Raw genomic sequence first — 19178 nt, 5'->3', positions numbered from 1 at the left:
GTGAAGTCGTCTCGGACTCTAGTAGTTTCCAGCGACAGACCGAAGGCGTCGTCGACGGCGGTCATTGGCACGAGATCGCGTTCGAAGGACACTGAGATCGAACCGGCTATGTCGTTGTCGAGCAGGAAGAGGGCGGTGCGGTGAGGAGCGCGTGGCGCGGGTACCAGGTGGCCAGGAGGAAGAGGCAGCCGGGGAACATGCCGGCCTCGAAGACGCCGAGGAGGACGCGCGCCGCGACGAGGTGGGCGAACCGCGTCGAGAAGCCGGCGAGCGTGATGGTCACTGGATGGCGCTCCGTTAGTCTGGCCGTTGTCAGGGAAAGGGAAAGGCAGGGAAAGGGAAAGGCAGGGGACCGGAGGGACGTACGGCCCCAGAGGAAGACGAGCGAGGCGATGTAGTAGCGCGGCTTCAGGCGGTTGAGGAGCATGTTGGACGGAATCTCGAGCAGCATGTAGGGGATGTAGAAGACGAGCACGGCGAGGTTGTAGTCGTACCCCGCCATGCCGAGGTCGGCCTCGAGGTGCCACAGCCTGGCATTGCCAATGTTGACGCGGTCGAGGAACGTCATGGTGTAGAGAAAGATGAAGAGCGGGATGATGCGCAGGTCGATTTTGCGCGTCAGCTTGCGCAGTGCAACGGCGTCCTCGTCGCTGGACTGGTGCTCTGTTTCCGATGCCGACCTCACAGGCGCTGCCGTCGTCGGCGAGGGGCTCCGTGATTTGAACATGTCACGTCGTGCGTTACGGTCCGATATCTGACTATTGAGTCTCTTGGTTTCAATCTCGACGTTCATGTTCGCCTTTTGAAGCCCCTCGAACCTTGCAGGCCCTGGATCGTCTCCACCAGCACGGATATTGAGTTTGACGCGGTCGGCCTGACGTGGTGATCTTGGTCGTCAGAAGCACACTAGCGCTCCCAGCAGCTTCATCCGGGGACATCGGATTTCGGGGTTCGGCGCCCGCTTCCCTTGGGGTTCGGCGCCCGCTTCCCTTGGGGTTTTGCTACCATGGCGCACGGAATATGGCTGACAGACATGGGCGGCGGCAATAGTGCTGAGCGTTGCCCATGTTCACCTATACGCTACGTGAGGCATCAAGATCACTAGGCAACAGACGGTGCAGTATGTGGAGTGTATTGGGTCTACCTGATAACCGTTTACGCATGGGCCTTTTCGAGACCTGTAGACGTTCTGCCACAGTCACGACGTGCCGTTGGCGCCATGTGTTGGATTGGTCCCATCCATCCCCATTCCACCCAAGCCAGAAGACGCCAATCGTAGCAGAGAGGATATCGCAAAAGTTGTACACGCGCTGAGAAGGCCAAAAGGTCGTCATGTCATGCAACGAAGCACCGTCCATGAGGCCATGCCGAGCCGCACTTTGGGGGGCTCCGAGTGCTGAGGAGTGAGTACCCTGAATTGAGTCGAGTGGTGCCACAGCCTCATGAGATGTCTCGGAAATAACCGGGCTTGGTCGATTTCATGGCTGAGTCACCCACGGCTGGCATCGGGCTATTTCCTGTCGTCTCATCTGGTGGCACCAAACTTTTTCTCCGTGCATCGTGAGGCTCAAAGTAGGAGCTGACGAAAAAGCAGTGCTTGCATGCTCGTCTGGTTGTGTGGCGTTCACTCTAGAGGCATGTGGTGCACTCGTGGTGGCCGCACGAAGGGCACGAGTTGCTGATGACGATCATGCTTCCGCACTTGCAGCAGGAAGGGCAGCCCATTGTGAATTTGGTGTTTTGGTGTTTTGGTGGTTGGAGATTTGGTCTTGTTTGACGTGGGCGTAGTAGCTTGAGCTCTGTGGTCGACTTGTTGCTTGGTTGTGTTTTGCGGAAGAATCTTGGGTTGATGATGTTGGAATAGAGAGAGGATATGAACAGACGGCTTTCTTCAAAACGAGGACGGAACCATCGGTCTTATACTTCTCAGAGGCAACCACCAGACTCGACTCGACACCACGCCATGAGAAAGACGGAAAAGAAGGCAGCCAGCTCCGTCCGCGGATCAGGCCGGGAACAGCACCGCCATGCGTGGCGAATGACAGCGCATCCAATCCAGCGAGCTCAAACGCCCATGGAGATCGTGTCGGTCGCATAGGCTGGCCGGGGAGCAGGGGCCGGAGAGACGACAGAAAGAGAGGCTCAGACGCAGCCGGGAGGGGCATCCCTGGCGCCAGAGGACATGATGAGCGCGCGAGAGTCAGAAAGAGACAGAGAGAGGGCCGAAACACATGAAGATTGTCCGCCTCTGGCTGGCGGACGTCATTTTCGTTACCCTCACGGTTCAGGTAATGCAGGGAATGCCGCACCCTGGCGTTTGCGCACAAGGGGTCCTGGGGGCCCGGGGGGTCCTAGGGGCCCGGTTCCATATTATTTTTCCCTCTCCGATCCACCCTTTTTCCTCCTCTTCCTCCTGACAAGACCGGACGGCTGGGTACTGTGAGGCGTCGGATTGGACAGGCGGCTTGCAGGAGAGGATTGGAGAGGGGGGGCCTCATCCCCCACGTTGCTGGGCTTGGTCCTCCTTGACCTTGGCCTTGGCCTAGTACTGCCGATGGATGGCGGGCCCCCGAGGGAGGCTAACAAGGCAGTAGAAGCTAAGGTTGGGATGCAGGACGCAGGTCTGTGCATTGATGGAACGGCATGCAGGTTGTGGAACGAGCTTTGGACGAGTCGGGTTGGACGCAGCTGACGGTGCGGCTGGCGGCGAGCAGAGCCAAGGAGCCAAGAGGGCTGCGACGGGCGACGCATGAGGGCATTGATTGGCTGATGGGGCCATGCACATGGTGAAAGCGAAAAAGCTCCTGATCTCCTGAGGGGTAAAATCGTGGAGTAGCGCGAATCATGTTCATGTTGGTGGTGGGCGCCAGAGGTCGCGGCGGAGGCTGAGGGACCGAGACATGAGCATCATCTCTGGCGATCGATGGGTGAAGATGCGCAGTGGCGAGCGCAAATGGTGTTTCCAGACGCTGAGTTCATTGTTGCACCTGTCGTTCAGGCCGAAGAGGTGAAGCACGGCACCCCGTCGCCTGTGCCAGTCATGGGTGAGAGGCGAGAGACAGAGACTCTGCTTCAAGACTCAGAGACTCAGACTCAGAGACTCAGACTCAGAGGCAGCGAGAGCAACGAGGCTTGGAGCTTCGGTGACTAGCGGCGAGCGTTGAGAGGCGGATTGCGGGTAGTGCGGGGTGTATGGTTTCGGCTGTGCTCGAGGGTGGCATGGCGAGTTCTGGAGATGATGGATGCGTTCGAGTCGGGCACATTCGGGGGAGGGTCGTTGGGAATCTTGGGAATGTCATTGGGAATGTCAGTCAAGGCGACGTCGTCTCAAGGACGATCGCCAGATGCATCACACGATGGGAATGATCAGAGGGAAGGACCAATGCGCCTTGGGAAGGACCAATGCACCTTGGCAAGGCGAAAGGAGACCAATGGCAGGTTATGGACGGCCTTTATTAGTCATTCTCATTGGTCACTATCGATCACCTTCACCAGGCGGAGACAGAGGGGGCAATGGAAGGCTTCGTCATGTGACTCAAGAGACACAAGCGGTGGTCCGAGCGGCATCTCCCTCTCTTCTCCTCCCAGACCCTGGCTGCCTGGCCATCACAACCAGGCTGCATTTGGCTGCTCGTCTCAGTCTCACGACCTGCATTGGATCCCCCATGCTGCCGAGCATGCTGCCTAGCGGTACAGACACCACCATCAGTGCCGTCAAAGCCCACCAACGGTGTCACGGCAATGAACCAGGCTTCCGTCCCTTAGTATCGTCAACTCTTCTATCGCTCCGAGTCAAAATCCCCAACACTGCCTCGAGCCATTCCCTCTGCGCCGTCGTCTCACATCCAAACTTCCGACGATACCCTTACCCCTGTCCCTTCTCGTCGCCCATCAGTGGGGTACTACCCCAGGCTCCAATGCCTCCTCTGGTCCCTGGATCCTCGCTTTCCTTGATTCCTCCGCAGGCTCGCCGCCTTCGACCACGCAGCTCGCCCTCGACCACGCAGCTCGCCCTCGACCACGCGGCTCGTCCTTCGACCACGCAGCTCGTCCTTCGACCACGCAGCATCGCGTCAAGGGTCCACCCACGATCCGAAACCTATGACGTACGCTGTTCGGCCGCAGAAGCCAATATGGATCACGGCCATGCACATGACATGGCCGCCATGGGTGATGGCGGGGAACTCTATGCATGGCACTTGATCCCAGCGGATGACACCGTTGACCGTGCTCCGAGCCTTTTCAAAGAAGGCACGGACAAGAATGCCCAATGTGTTTGCATGACAGGCAAGGCCCTGTTTGCAGAACAGGCAAAGCACAGAAGGACGGCCGCGAGAGACGGAGAAGAAGCCTGAGACTGAGTCACCGCCGCTACGGTTCCTGCTGCCTTCCCGAGGCCAAATACAGCTCGCCGGCCCTACACCATCACCAGAAGGATCCCAACCCGGCTCTCTCGGTTTCCCTCAGCACATGGCCACAGCGTGCTCCAGGAGGATTGGGGGACCTGGGCCACACCGCACCAACAGGGGGCCGCAGGCGAACTGCTAGGCCCGCTACAGGGCTGACGTGCGCCGCTAGGCTTCGCCGGGCGTTCAACGAGGCACCCATTCATTGACCATTGACCATGGTGAGGCACCACCGCTGGCCGCAGTCGCGCCAAGACCTCCGCAGCCGTGAAGTGACGCCTCCAAGAAGGTCGACCATACCAGGCATCCGTCTCGCAAAAGTCCTCAGCTCTTTCACGAATGAGGCTACCATCCACCCTTCCGTAACAAAGTCTCACGCTTATTGGTCAGCGCTTCGTGTTGCGTAGCCCGATGTGTCATTGTGCCGGGGCTGTCAGCCTGGTAGGCAGGTCCCCAGGCCCCCAGTGAGGCCGCTATGAGGGGAGATGAGTGCATCGTGAGTACATCTAGTGACGCCGCCTCTCTGCATTTTTCCACTTGGGATACCTGTCGCGCCTGTGTTTTTTGGTATGATTTATTAAATTCCGCACCCTCGCTGTTCTGTGCCTGACAAAGATCACTCGCCAACATGACCTTGGTGGGTTTGCTTGCTTCACCTATTGACCTGGCCGCCAACTGACAACCATAGCTCAGAGCATTCGCCCGTCTGACGACAGGCTCCTCCTCTTCAAGAGCCACCAGCAATTCATCTGCAACCCCCGACTCCTCCGTGGCCGACGACAACATGTCAGTCACGAGTGAACCTGCCACGCTTGTCCAGGATGAAATCGACGACTTGACCCTCTCGGTCCATCCCTTGGCATCGCGAGAAGGCCTCCTTGTCAAGGTCGAGCCGCCTACGACCCCACGAGAGGCTCTCCAGTCCGGAAAGCGAAGTCCTCGTGCGCCCTGCGATATTGTCCTCGTCATCGACGTCTCTGGAAGCATGCACGACGCCGCCCCGGCGCCTGTCATTCCTGGCCAGAAAGACGAGAGCACTGGCCTTTCGATCCTCGATCTTACAAAGCACGCAGCACGAACTATTCTCGAGACACTGGACGAGCGCGATCGACTCGGCATTGTGACATTTACCACCAATGCCAAGGTCATCTTGTCCCTGGTCGAGATGAGTCCCGACAACAAGATTTCGGCCAAGGCCAAGATTGAAAACCTCCAGCCTCTGCACGGGACCAACATGTGGCACGGCATCACCGAAGGCATCAAGCTCTTTAGCGATTGTGATTCCTCCTCGGGACGAGTGCCTGCCATGATGGTTCTCACAGACGGAATGCCCAATTCAGGGTAGGCCCTCCTGTATCCAGTCAAGAGATGTACATGACCATGTTAACCTTGTCTAGATGTCCACGACTAGGGTACATTCCCAAGCTCCGTGACATGGGCCAGCTGCCGGCCACGATTCACACATTTGGCTTCGGATACCATATTCGCTCAGGTCTGCTCAAGTCCATCGCCGAAATTGGCGGAGGCAACTATGCCTTCATCCCCGATGCTGGCATGATTGTGAGTCATGATGCCTGCCTAACGATTGCCACCACTGACGCATCGCCACAGGGCACAGTCTTTGTCCACGCCGTCGCCAACCTGCAGTCGACCTTTGCAAATCGAGCCACGTTGACGCTGACGTATCCTTCCGAGCTGGCCATTCAAGAGAGTCTTGGTGATTCTGTTGAGAAACAGGCACCAATCGAGCTTGCTGGTTCCCTGACCCCAACGTCGCAACTGACCATCTCCCTCGGCAACATTCAGTACGGACAGTCGCGTGACATCTATCTTTGCGCTTCGCCTGATGCCTGGAGCAAGCTTCTGGAACATGACAAAGCTCCATCGGTCAAGGCCAAGCTCCATTACTCACAAATGACCAGCACGACCTACGCCGAAAGCGCCGAAGGCATCCTATCGGATCCGACTACGCTAGACGCTGCTGAAATTGCCTACCACCAGTCTCGATCTCAGATGTGCGCCTTTCTGTCCACGCTCTTTCCCATCATCAGCGACGAAGAAAGCCAGCAAAACGGCGAGCACCAAGCTGTCTCCAAGGCTAGCGACCAGATACCCCTTTTGCACGCCCTCATCAGCAGACTACCAGCGCGCACCTTCACCGACCAGAAAAACCAGTCGTTGGTCCAAGACCTCTCGGGACCGGAGCCGAAGGGCCAGGTTTCCCTCGCCATCACCAACGCCGAATTTTACCGTAAATGGGGCGTCCATTACCTGCCCTCGATCCTCAACGCCCACACGCGCCAGATTTGTAACTCGTTCAAGGACCCTGGTCCCCTTCAATACGGTGCCCAGAGTCCGCTCTTCATCGCCTGTCGCAAGGCCCTTGACGACGCCTTCGATAGCATCCCTCCACCGACGCCTAGCCGATACCGAGTGGGCACGTACAGCAAGCCCATCAACATGCGGCGCTATCACAGCTCCTCCAACCCGTGCTTCGCCGGATCGACGCCGGTGCTGCTGGCATCCGGACGCAGCGTGCCGATCCGACAGCTGAGACACGGCGTCAAAGTGCTCACGCCCCGAGGTCCGAGACGCGTCGCCGTGGTGCTGGTCACGCCTGTTCGCAGGGAGGTCATGTGTCGCGTTGGGGGGCTCGTGGTCACGCCCTGGCATCCGCTGTCGGCAGATGCGAAGAGCTGGGGGTTCCCCGCACAGATGGCCGACTCGGCTGTGCGGTACACAGGATGCATCTACTCAGTGGTGCTCCAGCCTGACCGAGACCCGGCAGCCCACGCACTCCGCGTCGGAGGACACTGGGGCGTGTCGCTGGGACACGGCGTGACTGCCGGGGGTGACTTCCGAGCGCACCAGTTCTTCGGCGACTACATGGCGGTCGCCAAGAGTCTGAAGCAGATTGGTATCCGCAAGGGTGGTATTGTGCTCGGTGGAGGGACGCGGAGGGATGAGAAGACGGGCCTCGTCAACGGCTTTCGACGCGCGATGATGAGGCTGCCGCGGACGGCGGCCGAGCTGGCCAGCATGTGCAAGGTTTGAGACGGGGTCGACTACATATACACGATGCCCCCATTTCCACGATAGCACTGATTAGGTAGATGCCGCTTTGTAGAAACACTCCTCTTAACCAGGCTGACCACCAGCGTGGCCATTTGCTGTTGACACTCATGAACTACCAGATCACTGTCGCCTGTACCAATCTGACCAGGGCTGATTGCTTGTCAGCATGCTTGACTGGTCCCTCGTCTGTCGAAGGATCACATCAGCACTAACTCAATCAGGCACGATGACCGTCGCAGCATGGCCTTGCAGGAGCGAAACTCTAAGGTCTTAAAATACGACGCTGCCCATGGCCATGACCGACTTGGCCTTGCCGTCGACGTTGACATTTCGGATTCAGCAGCACGTCGTCCTCTTTGCCCATCGTCAGCATTTCATACCATGGCAGCCTACGCGACAACAGACCTCCTCCTCGACAGCCTCGCGCCCTCCACCCCGCTCCGCCCGATCCTCACCCGCCTCAACGCAGACAACTCATGGATGATGTCCCTGCCGCGCCCGGGCGGGCCCGACGCCTCGGGCAAGGCGTACTACCACGTCCTCCAGGACCTCTGGCTCGGCGGCAGCCTGACCGAGTGGCCCTACACGGCCTTTCTCTTCAAGATTGTGCGCACGCAGGCGGGCCAGTTTGACGACGTCGCCGACATTGAACGGCTCGTGGCCTCGCTGGAAGCGGCGGCCGCAGGTGGAGGTGCCGAGCGGGCAGCGGACGCGACCACGACGACGAAGCAGCGGCAGGGCGTCGACGCGATTCTGGTGTCGCACACCAACATTGACCACTGTCATCGGGCGACGCTCGAGCGGTTCCCGCGGGAGACGCCCGTGCTGGTTGTCGCGGACGCGGCGGCGCTCGTGCGCGGGTGGGGCCACTTTGAGACGGTGGTCGAGCTGCCGGACCTGGAGCCGGCGGCGGCGTCGTGGCCCGTCGGTGCCGGTGCCGGTGCCGGTGCCGGTGTCGGTGTCGAAGCCGGATCGGATGGAACGAGGTCCGTCGCGGCGGTGCCGGCGTGGCTGCGGATGTTCCGGCTGCCGGACCGGGACTCGCTGTATCCGCACATCCACCACGGCATCGTCACGTCGTGGGGCGGCGAGGCGCTGCTCTACGCGCCGCATGGCGTCGACGCGCACAAGGCGGCGCACGCGGCGAGGGTCGCGCCCGAGGGGACGGCGTGGCTTGCGCTGCTGCACGGGCTCGACGAGCTGGGGACCGGCACGGCGACGGGCAGGGGGGTCCGGGGGGGGTTGGCGCTCGCGGAGGCTACGGGGGTGCGCTACTGGGCGCGGACGCACGACGGGGGCGAGGCGTATTCGGGCGTCATCAGCTGGCTGCTTCGGTTCCGGGGGTGGACTTTTGAGGAGGGGGTGGCGGAGATGGAGAGGCGGGGGGGCAAGATGGACGCGGTGCCGGCGTTCTTTGACATTGAGAATGGAGGGGCTTTGGTGCTGGTGTAGTTGGTCGGGGCAACATTGTCAAGGCCTGCATCTCCATGCCGACAGGATCGCCAGGGAGCAGGGGGAGGATTTGGCGTCGGCTGCGTGTATCCCAGATTGCGTCGGCGTGTATCCCAGATTGTGTTTCGTTGCAGGCCGACGTGGTCAAGCCCTGGATTCGGCGTGCCGTCACCATGAGAAGAGCTCGCCATTTGGCCGGTGAATCGCTCTGTCTGTATTCTCTGTAGACTTGCATCATGCCATGATTCAAGCGAGCCACTAACAAGGCATGGCAAAATGGCGAGGCCATCTCATTCATGCCCTCGTGGACGATCCGGGGCTTCCCTCCCGCAGACGAGTCAGAAACTCTTGTCAATTTTATCCGCCTCTTCGGGGAAGAAGCAAGAAAATGACGCCACCAAAAAGTCCGTCGACCGTTACATCGGGCAACACTATCGTTCGGTGCCAAGTCGTCCTCCCGCCAGCAGGCATTCGCCTCTGGCCCCCTGGGAGCAGGCCTCGCATCGTGAAGCGCGCGAATGGGAGTCGTGTGATCTGCTCCGCCGGCAGATAACCGGCACCTGATGACCGAGATGATCAAGCATCTGGGGAACCCGTGGCGCGTCTGGGGACTTCGACCAGGGCCCAGCGAGCGATCGTCCTCGTCCCCCGCCCTACCCCCCCCCTCCGCTTTTTCTCCTCTCCCCTCACGATGCCGGGCCGTTCCTTGCATATGGAGCTGTTGGAGGTGAGGCACCAGGTTGGCAAGGCCGTTGATCATGTCGACATGGCCTCGCCTTTCCGCGGCATCCCCCACTGCCCAAGCTTGCCAAGGTACCTTACCTTACCTGCATGGACCCTAGCTGCCCCTGAATTATCCGGACCCGTCACAGCGTCCTTATCCCCTCACAGCGAGGCCTTGCTCACTACTGAAGCGACATTGGATGCGTCGCTCGGAGTACTGCCGACCGAATCAAGAGGCTTCGGTCGGTTTCTGCCGATTGTCCTGGTGCCATGGCCGCATATGGGAGCGGGGCGGTACACAGTGGTCTTGGCCGTGTTGGCAGCTCGTTGTCGAGCTGGATGACGTTGGTCCGGAGGGATATAAAGACCGTCAAGAGACGCGCTGGCTTCCTCGCCGACTGCTGAGGCACGTCTCGGCTTTGACCTAGGTTCCGATATCCACCATATCAACATGGCGCCCCTCAAGCAGATGCTGCTGGCTCTTGCCTGCGTAGCATCTTCAGTCGCATTCGACATCACCGTTGCCTCGTCGGGAGGTAACGCTACCAGCGGCCACCAGTATGGCTTCCTCCACGAGGTTGGTCACGGCGCTCGTCTTGCCCGTGCCGCGCATCAGCTCACAGTACCAGGATATCAACAACTCTGGCGACGGCGGCATCTACGCCGAGCTCATCCGCAACAGAGCCTTCCAGTTCAGCGACCGCTACCCCGTCAACCTTGACGGCTGGCACGCGTTCAACGGCGCCAGCCTCCAGCTGAGCAACCTGAGCGAGCCCCTCTCCGACGTCCTCCCAGTCTCGGTGCACGTGGCGGCCGGCAACTCGTCTGGTGTCGTCGGTCTCTCCAACGACGGCTACTGGGGCATCGATGTCAAGAAGCAAAAGTACACGGGCTCGTTCTGGGTCCGCGGCTCCTACGAGGGTACATTCACCGCCTCGCTGCGGTCTGACCTCAACGACGACGTCTTTGGCTCGGTGGATGTGGCATCCAAGGCCGTTGCTGACGACTGGATCGAGCACGAGTTTGAGCTCATCCCGACCATGGATGCGCCGAACAGCAACAACACCTTTACCCTCACCTTTGATCCAGAGGTACGTCCATCTGCCTTGTTGCTTCCCCCTACTCCTCGTAGTAACATCTCGTCAGGGCGCTGCAGACGGCTCGCTCGACTTTAACCTAATCAGCTTGTTCCCGCCCACGTACAAGAACCGCAAGAACGGTCTTCGTGTGGATATCGCCGAGTCTCTTGCTGGACTCCATCCGGTATGTTCCAAGTCCTTGCCAACATGTTCCGTGTTAACAGCGACGTAGTCGCTTCTTCGCTTCCCCGGAGGCAACATGCTCGAAGGCAACACCAACAAGACCTGGTGGGACTGGAAGCAGACCCTTGGTCCTCTCCGCTACCGTCCTGGCTTCCCTGGCGTGTGGGGTTACCAGCAGACTCACGGTCTGGGTCTGCTGGAGTACCTGCAGTGGGCGGAGGACATGGACCTCGAAGTCGGTGAGGTCGATTCGTCGTCGAGTCGCGGGGAAGCTCCCTGCTAACACATGACAGTCATTGGCGTATGGGCTGGCCTGGCCCTCAACGGCGACATCACGCCCAAGGACAAGCTCCAACCCTTCATCGACGATGCCCTTGACCAAATCGAGTTCATCCGCGGCCCTGCCGACTCCAAGTGGGGGGCCCGTCGTGCCGAGCTCGGCCACCCTGAACCCTTCAAGCTCGACTACGTCGAGATCGGCAACGAGGACTGGCTCGCCGGAGGCGCCGCCGGCTGGGAGTCGTACAAGGAATACCGCTTCCCCATGTTCCTCGAGGCCATCAACGAGCGCTACCCCGACATTCAGGTCATCGCCTCGGGCGCCAGTTCCGACGGCCACGACATCCCGGCCCCGGCCATCGGCGACTACCACCCGTACCGCACGCCCGACGCGCTCGTCGACGAGTTTGACCGCTTCGACAACGACGTCGGCCACATTGTCGGCGAGGTCGCCGCCACGCACCCCAACGGCGGCACCTCGTGGGAGGGCGGCCTGCACCCCTTCCCCTGGTGGATCGGCACCGTCGGCGAGGCCGTGTCCATGATCGGCTACGAGCGCAACGCCGACCGCATCCCCGGCACCTTCTACGCGCCCGTCCTGCGCAACATGAACCGCTGGCAGTGGGCCGTGACCCTCGTCCAGTTCGCCGCCGACGCCGCCCTCACCACGCGCTCCACGAGCTGGTACCTCTGGGAGCTCTTCGCCGCCCACCCCATGACCCGGACGCTGCCCGCCGCCGGCGCCCTCGACCCGCTCTTCTACGTCGCCGGCCGCAACGACCGCGCCGGCAGCTTCATCTGGAAGGCCGCCGTCTACAACACGACCGACGGCGCCGACGTGCCCGTCACGGTCGCCTTTGAGGGCGTCGACGCCGGCGCCAGGGCGCTCCTGACGGTGCTCTCGAACCCGAGCGCCGACCCGTATGCCTACAACGATCCCTTTACCGGCGTGAACGTTGTGGACACGCAGGTCGTTGATCTCGTGGCGAATGAGCATGGCGTCTTTGCCTTTACGCTGCCCGAGTTGTCGGTTGCTGTGCTCGACACGGATACGAAGCGCAAGTGCAAGCGGCGGTCGCAGCGGCAGTGAGGGTGTGCTGTATTGCGGTTGACATGGTACATGACCTCGTGGGTGTCTGCATCGCGATGCGACATTTTAGTGGTAATGAAATGATTATTCTTGTGTTGACCATGGGCTCCAGTCTTTGCTGCATGTCCGACATTGTTCAGCCGGGGCGTTGACTCGAAATCAAACAACTTGCGCTGCTCGAGGCGATTCGAGCTGAGGATGCGTCACGCCCCATGTAGGAAGGGGGCCAGTCTTACACAAAAGCACACGGGTCCCAGTTCATCATTTGTTCTTCTAGCTTCTAGTCCCCCAAGTCGAATGAGGGCCTGCAGTTGGGGTCACCAGCGTGCGAACCAGATCCCAGACATCATGTGAGGTATTGCCGTTTCGGGAGGCTCACATGCTTCCACCATGACCGCTGCCAAACGACGCGTGACAGAGTGTGAGAAGAGCGATAATGCACCTGATAAAAGGCCTCGCAGATGCCTCGCAACGTTGGACTCGACATCTGGTCGCTTTTCCCATGGTCATGCTATGAATGCGGGTGCCTAAACACCAAACCGCGCCGTTACAAGTCCACCATGAATAGCCTGGCGCAATTCACTCTTCTGACTGTCCTCTCTCGAGGGCGGTTTCAGGGCTATGAAAATCAGATCTGGAACGGATCAAGAGCTTCGCTGCCGATCGTCTCGCCAACAAAGTCGAGTAATCGGCCCGTGAGCCAGCACTCCAGCGAAGAAAGGAGCGAGGGTCGAAAACAGAGCGATAATGGGACATCTCGCCATGGCCGCAGCAACTCAGCGGGCTCTGGTAGCAGCCACAGCCACGAAGACGATGCCGGATCTTATCTGAAAGGCGAACTGTATTCTGCCGTTCTACTGGCACAGTCCTTCGTCATACTCGGGGAAATTGGTCTGGTAGGCTGCAGCGCCGTGGAAGAGACTGACGACGACGGATTTGAGAGTTGGAACAGGTGATGCTCGGCCATCTTACAGGGCTTACGCGGTGTAGCTGACAGTAGTAGACTGCTCGAATTCTGTCTCCTGCCGCTCCTGATCTTCTTCAGCCTCTCGATATCGACGCTCCTTATGCATCTTGTTGGGTGCCTCAGCATCACGTTTCACTTGAGCGTCCAGGCAGCCGGATCACTCTTCGCGACATTCTGTGGCGTCATCGTCCTAGCCGCCTCGGTTGGTCTGGCAGGAGACAAGGAGCCCTCTTCTGCGTTCAATGGGTTTGTTGACGTTCTGTGTGGATTTGGAGCCCTTTGGTACGGTTTTCCATGCTCTTCCCTCTGCAATTGTCTGACTGACGCGACCAGGACGCTCTTCATCATTGGATTCCTCCAGGGTAGTTGGGCCTGGCATAGAAGAGACTGTCTTCAGCAGGATATCAGGGCATCATCGGGAAGTGCCAAGTGCTACGGCACGACATCAGGGGGGCTGGCTGTCGAGCAAGAGGGGCTGGACGACTTGCAGTAGCATGGCCGTGCCTCCATTCACCGGCCGAACGTGGGATTGAGCAAAGTGAAGAGGTCTTCCGCACTTGGCCCGCAGACAATAGATACTAGGAAGGGATAGAAGACATCTGAATTCTGGCCCTCTGCAGCCCTTATATACGCGTTCCCGTAGTCCCAAGCCCTTAATCCGCCCCCTGTGCCATGGTTCTGCTCCTCCTGACACCACCACACACGATTCATTTTGATGTTTGAATATCTGCACTGACGGTAAGGCATCAATTTTACACTTGTACGGGTGCATTCACTGTGAGGCTGGTTGATGTATCAAAGTGGTAATTCGATGCCGGGTTGTCGTTCATGGTGCCACACATGTCCGTCCACCAGTAGAGATCAACCGTCTGGAAGCAGCTCAGCGCAGGCTGTGCGATCACTCCAATAAGGCGGCCAGGAGAGGGCATTTTATACCGAGCAGCGAGCACGCGCGTCAAAAGAAGGTGGGATCGTTTTTTTTGTTCAATTCATCAGACTCATGAGCGCCCTGGTATTCTTTAATGTGTACCAACAGGTCGGCCCGAACGCAAGCTAGAGAATACTCATGAGAGAACGGCATATTTCTCTTTTGTTTATCCTTTCTTTCTTGACCTCGCATACTGTTTGTGTTAATATACACCACGCTGCGACTCAACGTATCCCTGCCTTACACTCGACCAGGGACTTCCATCCCGAAACCTATGTTAGTTTCAAGACCTCATGCGAAAGGGATTCCCTAGATAAGACCAGCAGCCTGTGGTGCCCACAATTCAAGCACCCGTCGACATTCCAGTCCACGGACGAGAATTCCTAGTCCAACCCCCCATGTTCATAATACTAAACACTCCCGGCCGTACTGCGCATGTCTCGGTTCTTTCTGCCTCGACGCAGTACCCGCAGACTCGGCGCGACCTTCCATGTTTACTACACCAGAGTCAAACAGACAGAATTAAGGGGCCAGCAACATATCTCGCGCGATACTAACATGCGCTGTCGAGTCACGACAACCAGACATTGAGGGTGACATAAGCCCCCTTGATCGGCCAAGGGTCCGCCTGGGGTATGGATGTGGCAGGTGCGCACGTTGGCTGTGCAGCTCAGAGCTACACGACCGCTTATGATATCTCAGTGAGGATTTGCGAGAAGGGGATGCAGGACATGTCAATTGTGGTGTTCGCGTGGCACCCGATACGTGATTGAACATGCTCCATTCAAGGTAGTGCTCACAACTGAACACGCAATACGTAACCTCCAACGTCGGACGACGCAGCCGTATGAGTCAGCGGCATGGAAACGTCCCGGATGGAATAGTCCAGCTCCTTCTTGCAGCCCGTGCAATGGAGAATCCCCTGTTGTAAGGTATACAGGCATTGACCAGAGGCCGTTACGAGCCAGCGTTCAACTGTGAGCATGGCTGTTGTGTCGTTTTCAAATGACCCCCAAAGGACTGTAGCGCTGCCAAAGTCGGGCTGGCGCAGTTTGTTGAGCTCGGTCCGGGCCGCAAGATGAGTCCGGGAACTGAGCACAATACATGTCTGGTCAGAATGGGTCATTGCTTCTTCCAGGGCGTTCCAAGGTTCATTACGCATGCACCTTAACCGAACACGCATCCGCGCCAAACATGTAGGCATGGGTTTCAGCATCATGAGATCAGAACGTCAACAGGTACTTCTTCGTTCGCCTCTTAGGCATATGGGCCTGTGTTCCCCAAGCAGGAAAACAGGGTACCGATCTGATGGCTATTTCCTTGGACACGGAGTTCGTGTCGTCTCCGCGTCCGATTTCGACAGGGCGACGCAGGTGCAAGTCTGAAGTCAGCCCCTGACATGTGATCGACTTCAGTTTGATTCTGTTACCTAGTTTTACCTGCTGCTCGCGCCTCAGCATCAGGCACCGGAAATGAAGGCAAGAGTTGATGAGGTACTGGAAAAAAATGCACAATGCATCCCAAACACCAATCCAGGTTTGAAAATTGGAGTAGGTGTGACATGAATTTCCGCTGCAAAATTGTGCTGCCGTCATTGGAATGAGATGACCATATATCTCGACGAAAAAGATTGAAATTTCAGTCTGACGATCCTGCTGTTTTCTAATTCTTTTCCTGTTTGCTTGAGGTCTTATGTGATTCGTATCGTGGTGCTCATTATACTGGCTTACGAAGTAGAGAAACTTCAGCCTACCTTGGGCAGTCGTACAAATTAAAATGAAGAAATGGAAGTGCGAGTCGCAGTCCATCAGATATGGCACAGTTGAAACGAACAAATAGGAGACATTCAATCGCTAGATGTCTTTCGGAGCCTTCTCCAACACGGCCGTCTCCAGACGTTGCAATACAAATGCCATCTGTTGCCACCTGGGTATAATTCCGTCGATGAGCTCGACTCGTTGCGACACCAAATGTCGATCTCTTCGCAATCGCTTTCGCAACGTGAGGCCCCCACAATTTCGAAGCACTGCATACTTGTACACACACGTACCCAGTCAAGTTCGTCAACAAAAACTGCAGCAGGCAAGTCAGCAGCGTCTCGGACGACTTTGTAAATCCTGGCGCACTGCGGCCTGTCCATGACGAGCTCGGCAATCTAAACGTCCACCGTGCAGAGACCAGACTTCGGGGAGCAGGAATGCCGTGTCGTACGTTGGGGCTTCGAAGGGGACTTTGTGATCGGGAGAACGGATAGCCGGACGCATGTTCCCCCCCCTTTTTGTTTGCCTGTTGTATTCTGCCAGAACAGCCAGGCCTCGTCACATTTTTCCGACTCGGCTACCTTCCTAGGTACCCCGACATGCACGGAAAGAGCGTTCAGGCGCTGGGAAGTTTCGGCGGCAGGCCCTCGCACACGCAGGACTACAGGACCCGAATACGCGGGTTCCTAGTGGCCACGCCAGCGTCAGCCTTATTAGAGGTGGGAAGCACAGGAAGGGGTCACGCAGAAGGAGGTCCCTGCCGCGCGCCGGACAAAATTCGGGACCCCCGAAGCCTTCCGCGAAGCGAAGGAGGGCGGGGCAGAGCACAGTATTGCCTCTGTAGCGAGTCCAATGGTGACGGGCACGAGCACGAGTACGAGCGCAAGGGACGTGTGAGCATGGTCAGCATTTATCTCTCGTCAGCGTGCTGGCAGTGGCACGCCGAGCTTGACTCGAACCAAGACGATCCCGCAACGATTTTTTTTTTCTCCAAAAAAATTCCCCAAAAGGAAAACAATCGTTAAACAAGAAACGAAGATGAAGTTGGCTGAGAGAGAGGAGGCGTGGGCATGTCGTCGCCAATCCAGGCCGTTGCTTCTTTGGTAACGGTCTCAGCCGCCTCCCGGCTTGTGAGCCTACGAAGTGTAGGTACTAAGTTGTCCCTCCCGCCCTCCACGGACCCGCGTTCGAGCGAGCCGGAGTTTAAGTGGTTTTCGGGCCTCTGCAAGAACCCGTGCGGCGGCGGAGAAGATGGCATGTTGATAAGCTTACACGTGGAGGATCATCGCCAATGTCCAGAAAATTTGTTGTTGGTCGGAGTCTTGGCCCGCCCCAGGCATGGATCCGTCGGCGAACAATTCGCGTTCCGCAGGCCGCAGGGACAGGCGCTTGTGTCTGTCTGGTGGGTTTTCTGCTTCTTGGTGGGTTGCGGTGGGTTGGTGGGTGTGTGGGTGATGAGCGAGCCATGTGCGGCGGACGGTGGGTTCAAGGGGAGGGGGGGCGGAGGGGCGAAAAAAGGCAGATTGTCGCGATCCCGAAAGATGGTGCGCAGGCGGCATGCCATCATCAGATGGCACCAAGCATCGCCAGCGACTTGGTTTGTACGAGAGTCGGGCTTGATACCGGGTTCGGGTCGATCGAAGACCCCGAGAAGAGAGTGGAGACGAGCGAGGTACAAGACCACTGAGGCCGTCGGCACCAGGACTCGTTAGGTGCTACAGTGCCAGCACCAGCGCCAGCAGCTCCAAAGTCCCAGGGCCTAGAGCCTAGAGCCTGCGCGCACCGCATGGCAGTGGCCCCACTTGACGGGGGACAACCTCGCTTGCGGCTCTCGACAATTTGCTCGCTTTTACCACCTAGGCACATAGTACCTACCACCTAGATATAGGCTGGTAGGTACCTACCTGTCAGCCTAGCGATCCATTGGGTGGCCATATTTACGGCGCCTGCAGTGAGGTGCCCACCCCTTCCCCCTTCCATCGGTTCGTTCGCTGCATGGTCCTGTTGATACCTACCTGCCCTGTCGATACACGCCCAACATGCTTAAGATGCTCAACATGCTCAATATGCTCAACTTGCTCATTGTTGCTCGCGTGGCGCTTGACAGGTGCAGTCGGACGACAGCTGCGTGAGACGAGCCGAGCATGTTTTCGACCAACGAAACAGCAACCTTGATAAGAGCCTCCAGCGCTTCTCTCCTCTCTCTCGCGCTGCTCTTGTTTCCCTTGTCCCGTCCCTGACCCAAAACAAACAGCCGCAACACTCTCCATGTCGAGGTAGGTGGTTTCAACGTGCCCAGGGAGGCCCTTCACAGCACGCACACCCCCCTAACCCACCAGCGGGAGCCATTTCATCCGCATCCCAGGTTTGCGGAGGCGATCCCGGGACCCACCGTGCCGAGGCTCGCTCATTGGACGACCACTGCTGTGCTCGGGACAATAGAAGACACCGATGGCTCTGAGGGTCAGCACAATCTGAGCGAATCTGCGGGCAGATGAGGAATCTCATCTCACACGTCCCAGGGCCTCGTCTCTCCACTGGTCGAGCGACCATGCGAGAGGCGCTCATCATGATTGATCATGACGGCGCGCGGCCCCGAATTTTCGACCTGGGGTTCGCGGCCAGCGAGCCAGCGAGCCAGCCAGGTCAGCTTACCTAGGCCAGGCACGAAATGCGAAGAGGGAGAGAGACAGACAAACAGACACGGCCAGGGTATGATACCAGCTGGAATGAGTAGGTTGTTGTGATCCATCTCCTATGTGCATACCTCGCGCGGCCTGCCGTCACCCGTACCATCGAGCCCAGCTGTCAGAGCCTCGTTTGTTCGACAACTGATTCAGGAGGCAAGACAACGATGCTCGATTGCTTGGATCTTGCACGGAAAAGCGCAAGGTCTGAGGTGGGTTGGTGGGTTTGAGTTGGTGGGTCGGGACACTTCGGCCGGGGGCGGTAACAGTGAGCAAGCTTGGCAAGGTCGTCGACAGGGGGTGCGCACGCCATCCCCGTCCTCCATCTCCCAGAGATCCATCTTCCAGAGAAGAGCGCAGTCAGATCTCGAGAAGGCCCATAGCATTCGCACCCGGCGACGCTGTCTTGTCGTTGCGGACTTTGATGTTCCACTTTTGAATCACATCTGCCTGCGGACTTGTCTTGTGTTACCTTGCCTTCTTACAAGCCTTGTTATCAGCACAGCAAGTTCGCCCTAGCGCCCTGGCTTCCCTTCTGTGGGAACTGAA

At 58.4% G+C, this 19178-nt stretch overlaps 6 protein-coding genes across 6 annotated transcripts in view; 4 read left to right on the top strand and 2 right to left on the bottom strand.

Annotated features, from left to right (window-relative positions):
- The window catches only part of VDAG_09110 (uncharacterized protein), a gene marked incomplete at both ends in the record, with an annotated part of 1969 nt that extends 934 nt beyond the window's left edge, over positions 1–1035 (bottom strand). Inside the window, 3 exons of the mRNA XM_009655412.1 lie at positions 165–282; positions 367–874; positions 1006–1035. Coding sequence (XP_009653707.1) covers positions 165–282; positions 367–874; positions 1006–1035 — 656 coding nt within the window. The remainder of the gene's footprint in view (positions 1–164; positions 283–366; positions 875–1005) is intronic.
- Positions 1036–1115: 80 nt separating this feature from the next.
- Positions 1116–1873, bottom strand: VDAG_09109 (uncharacterized protein). Its single transcript, XM_009655411.1, has one exon. The coding sequence runs from the start codon at positions 1723–1725 to the stop codon at positions 1630–1632; it is 96 nt and encodes a 31-aa protein (XP_009653706.1). The 5' UTR covers positions 1726–1873; the 3' UTR covers positions 1116–1629.
- A 3161-nt stretch (positions 1874–5034) lies between these two features.
- On the top strand, positions 5035–7580 carry VDAG_09108 (U-box domain containing protein; the record flags this gene model as incomplete). The annotated part of the gene is made up of 4 exons (XM_009655410.1): positions 5035–5043; positions 5095–5747; positions 5804–5966; positions 6018–7580. 4 exons carry the CDS (start codon positions 5035–5037, stop codon positions 7458–7460), a joined length of 2268 nt encoding a protein of 755 aa, XP_009653705.1. The 3' UTR covers positions 7461–7580.
- A 282-nt stretch (positions 7581–7862) lies between these two features.
- Positions 7863–8933, top strand: VDAG_09107 (uncharacterized protein; the record flags this gene model as incomplete). The annotated part of the gene is made up of 1 exon (XM_009655409.1): positions 7863–8933. The coding sequence occupies one exon, from the start codon at positions 7863–7865 to the stop codon at positions 8931–8933; it is 1071 nt and encodes a 356-aa protein (XP_009653704.1).
- A 1174-nt stretch (positions 8934–10107) lies between these two features.
- Positions 10108–12287, top strand: VDAG_09106 (alpha-N-arabinofuranosidase A; the record flags this gene model as incomplete). The annotated part of the gene is made up of 5 exons (XM_009655408.1): positions 10108–10233; positions 10286–10747; positions 10803–10919; positions 10968–11157; positions 11212–12287. 5 exons carry the CDS (start codon positions 10108–10110, stop codon positions 12285–12287), a joined length of 1971 nt encoding a protein of 656 aa, XP_009653703.1.
- A 457-nt stretch (positions 12288–12744) lies between these two features.
- Positions 12745–13894, top strand: VDAG_09105 (uncharacterized protein). The gene is made up of 3 exons (XM_009655407.1): positions 12745–13239; positions 13291–13536; positions 13588–13894. The coding sequence occupies exons 1-3, from the start codon at positions 12749–12751 to the stop codon at positions 13745–13747; spliced, it is 897 nt and encodes a 298-aa protein (XP_009653702.1). The 5' UTR covers positions 12745–12748; the 3' UTR covers positions 13748–13894.
- Positions 13895–19178: the final 5284 nt, after the last annotated feature.

This window comes from Verticillium dahliae, genomic scaffold (assembly GCF_000150675.1).
Source record: "Verticillium dahliae VdLs.17 supercont1.23 genomic scaffold, whole genome shotgun sequence".
Lineage (NCBI taxonomy): Eukaryota > Fungi > Ascomycota > Sordariomycetes > Glomerellales > Plectosphaerellaceae > Verticillium > Verticillium dahliae.
The sequence above is the reverse complement of the archived record's forward strand: the minus strand, read 5'-3'. Positions and strand labels throughout refer to the sequence as shown.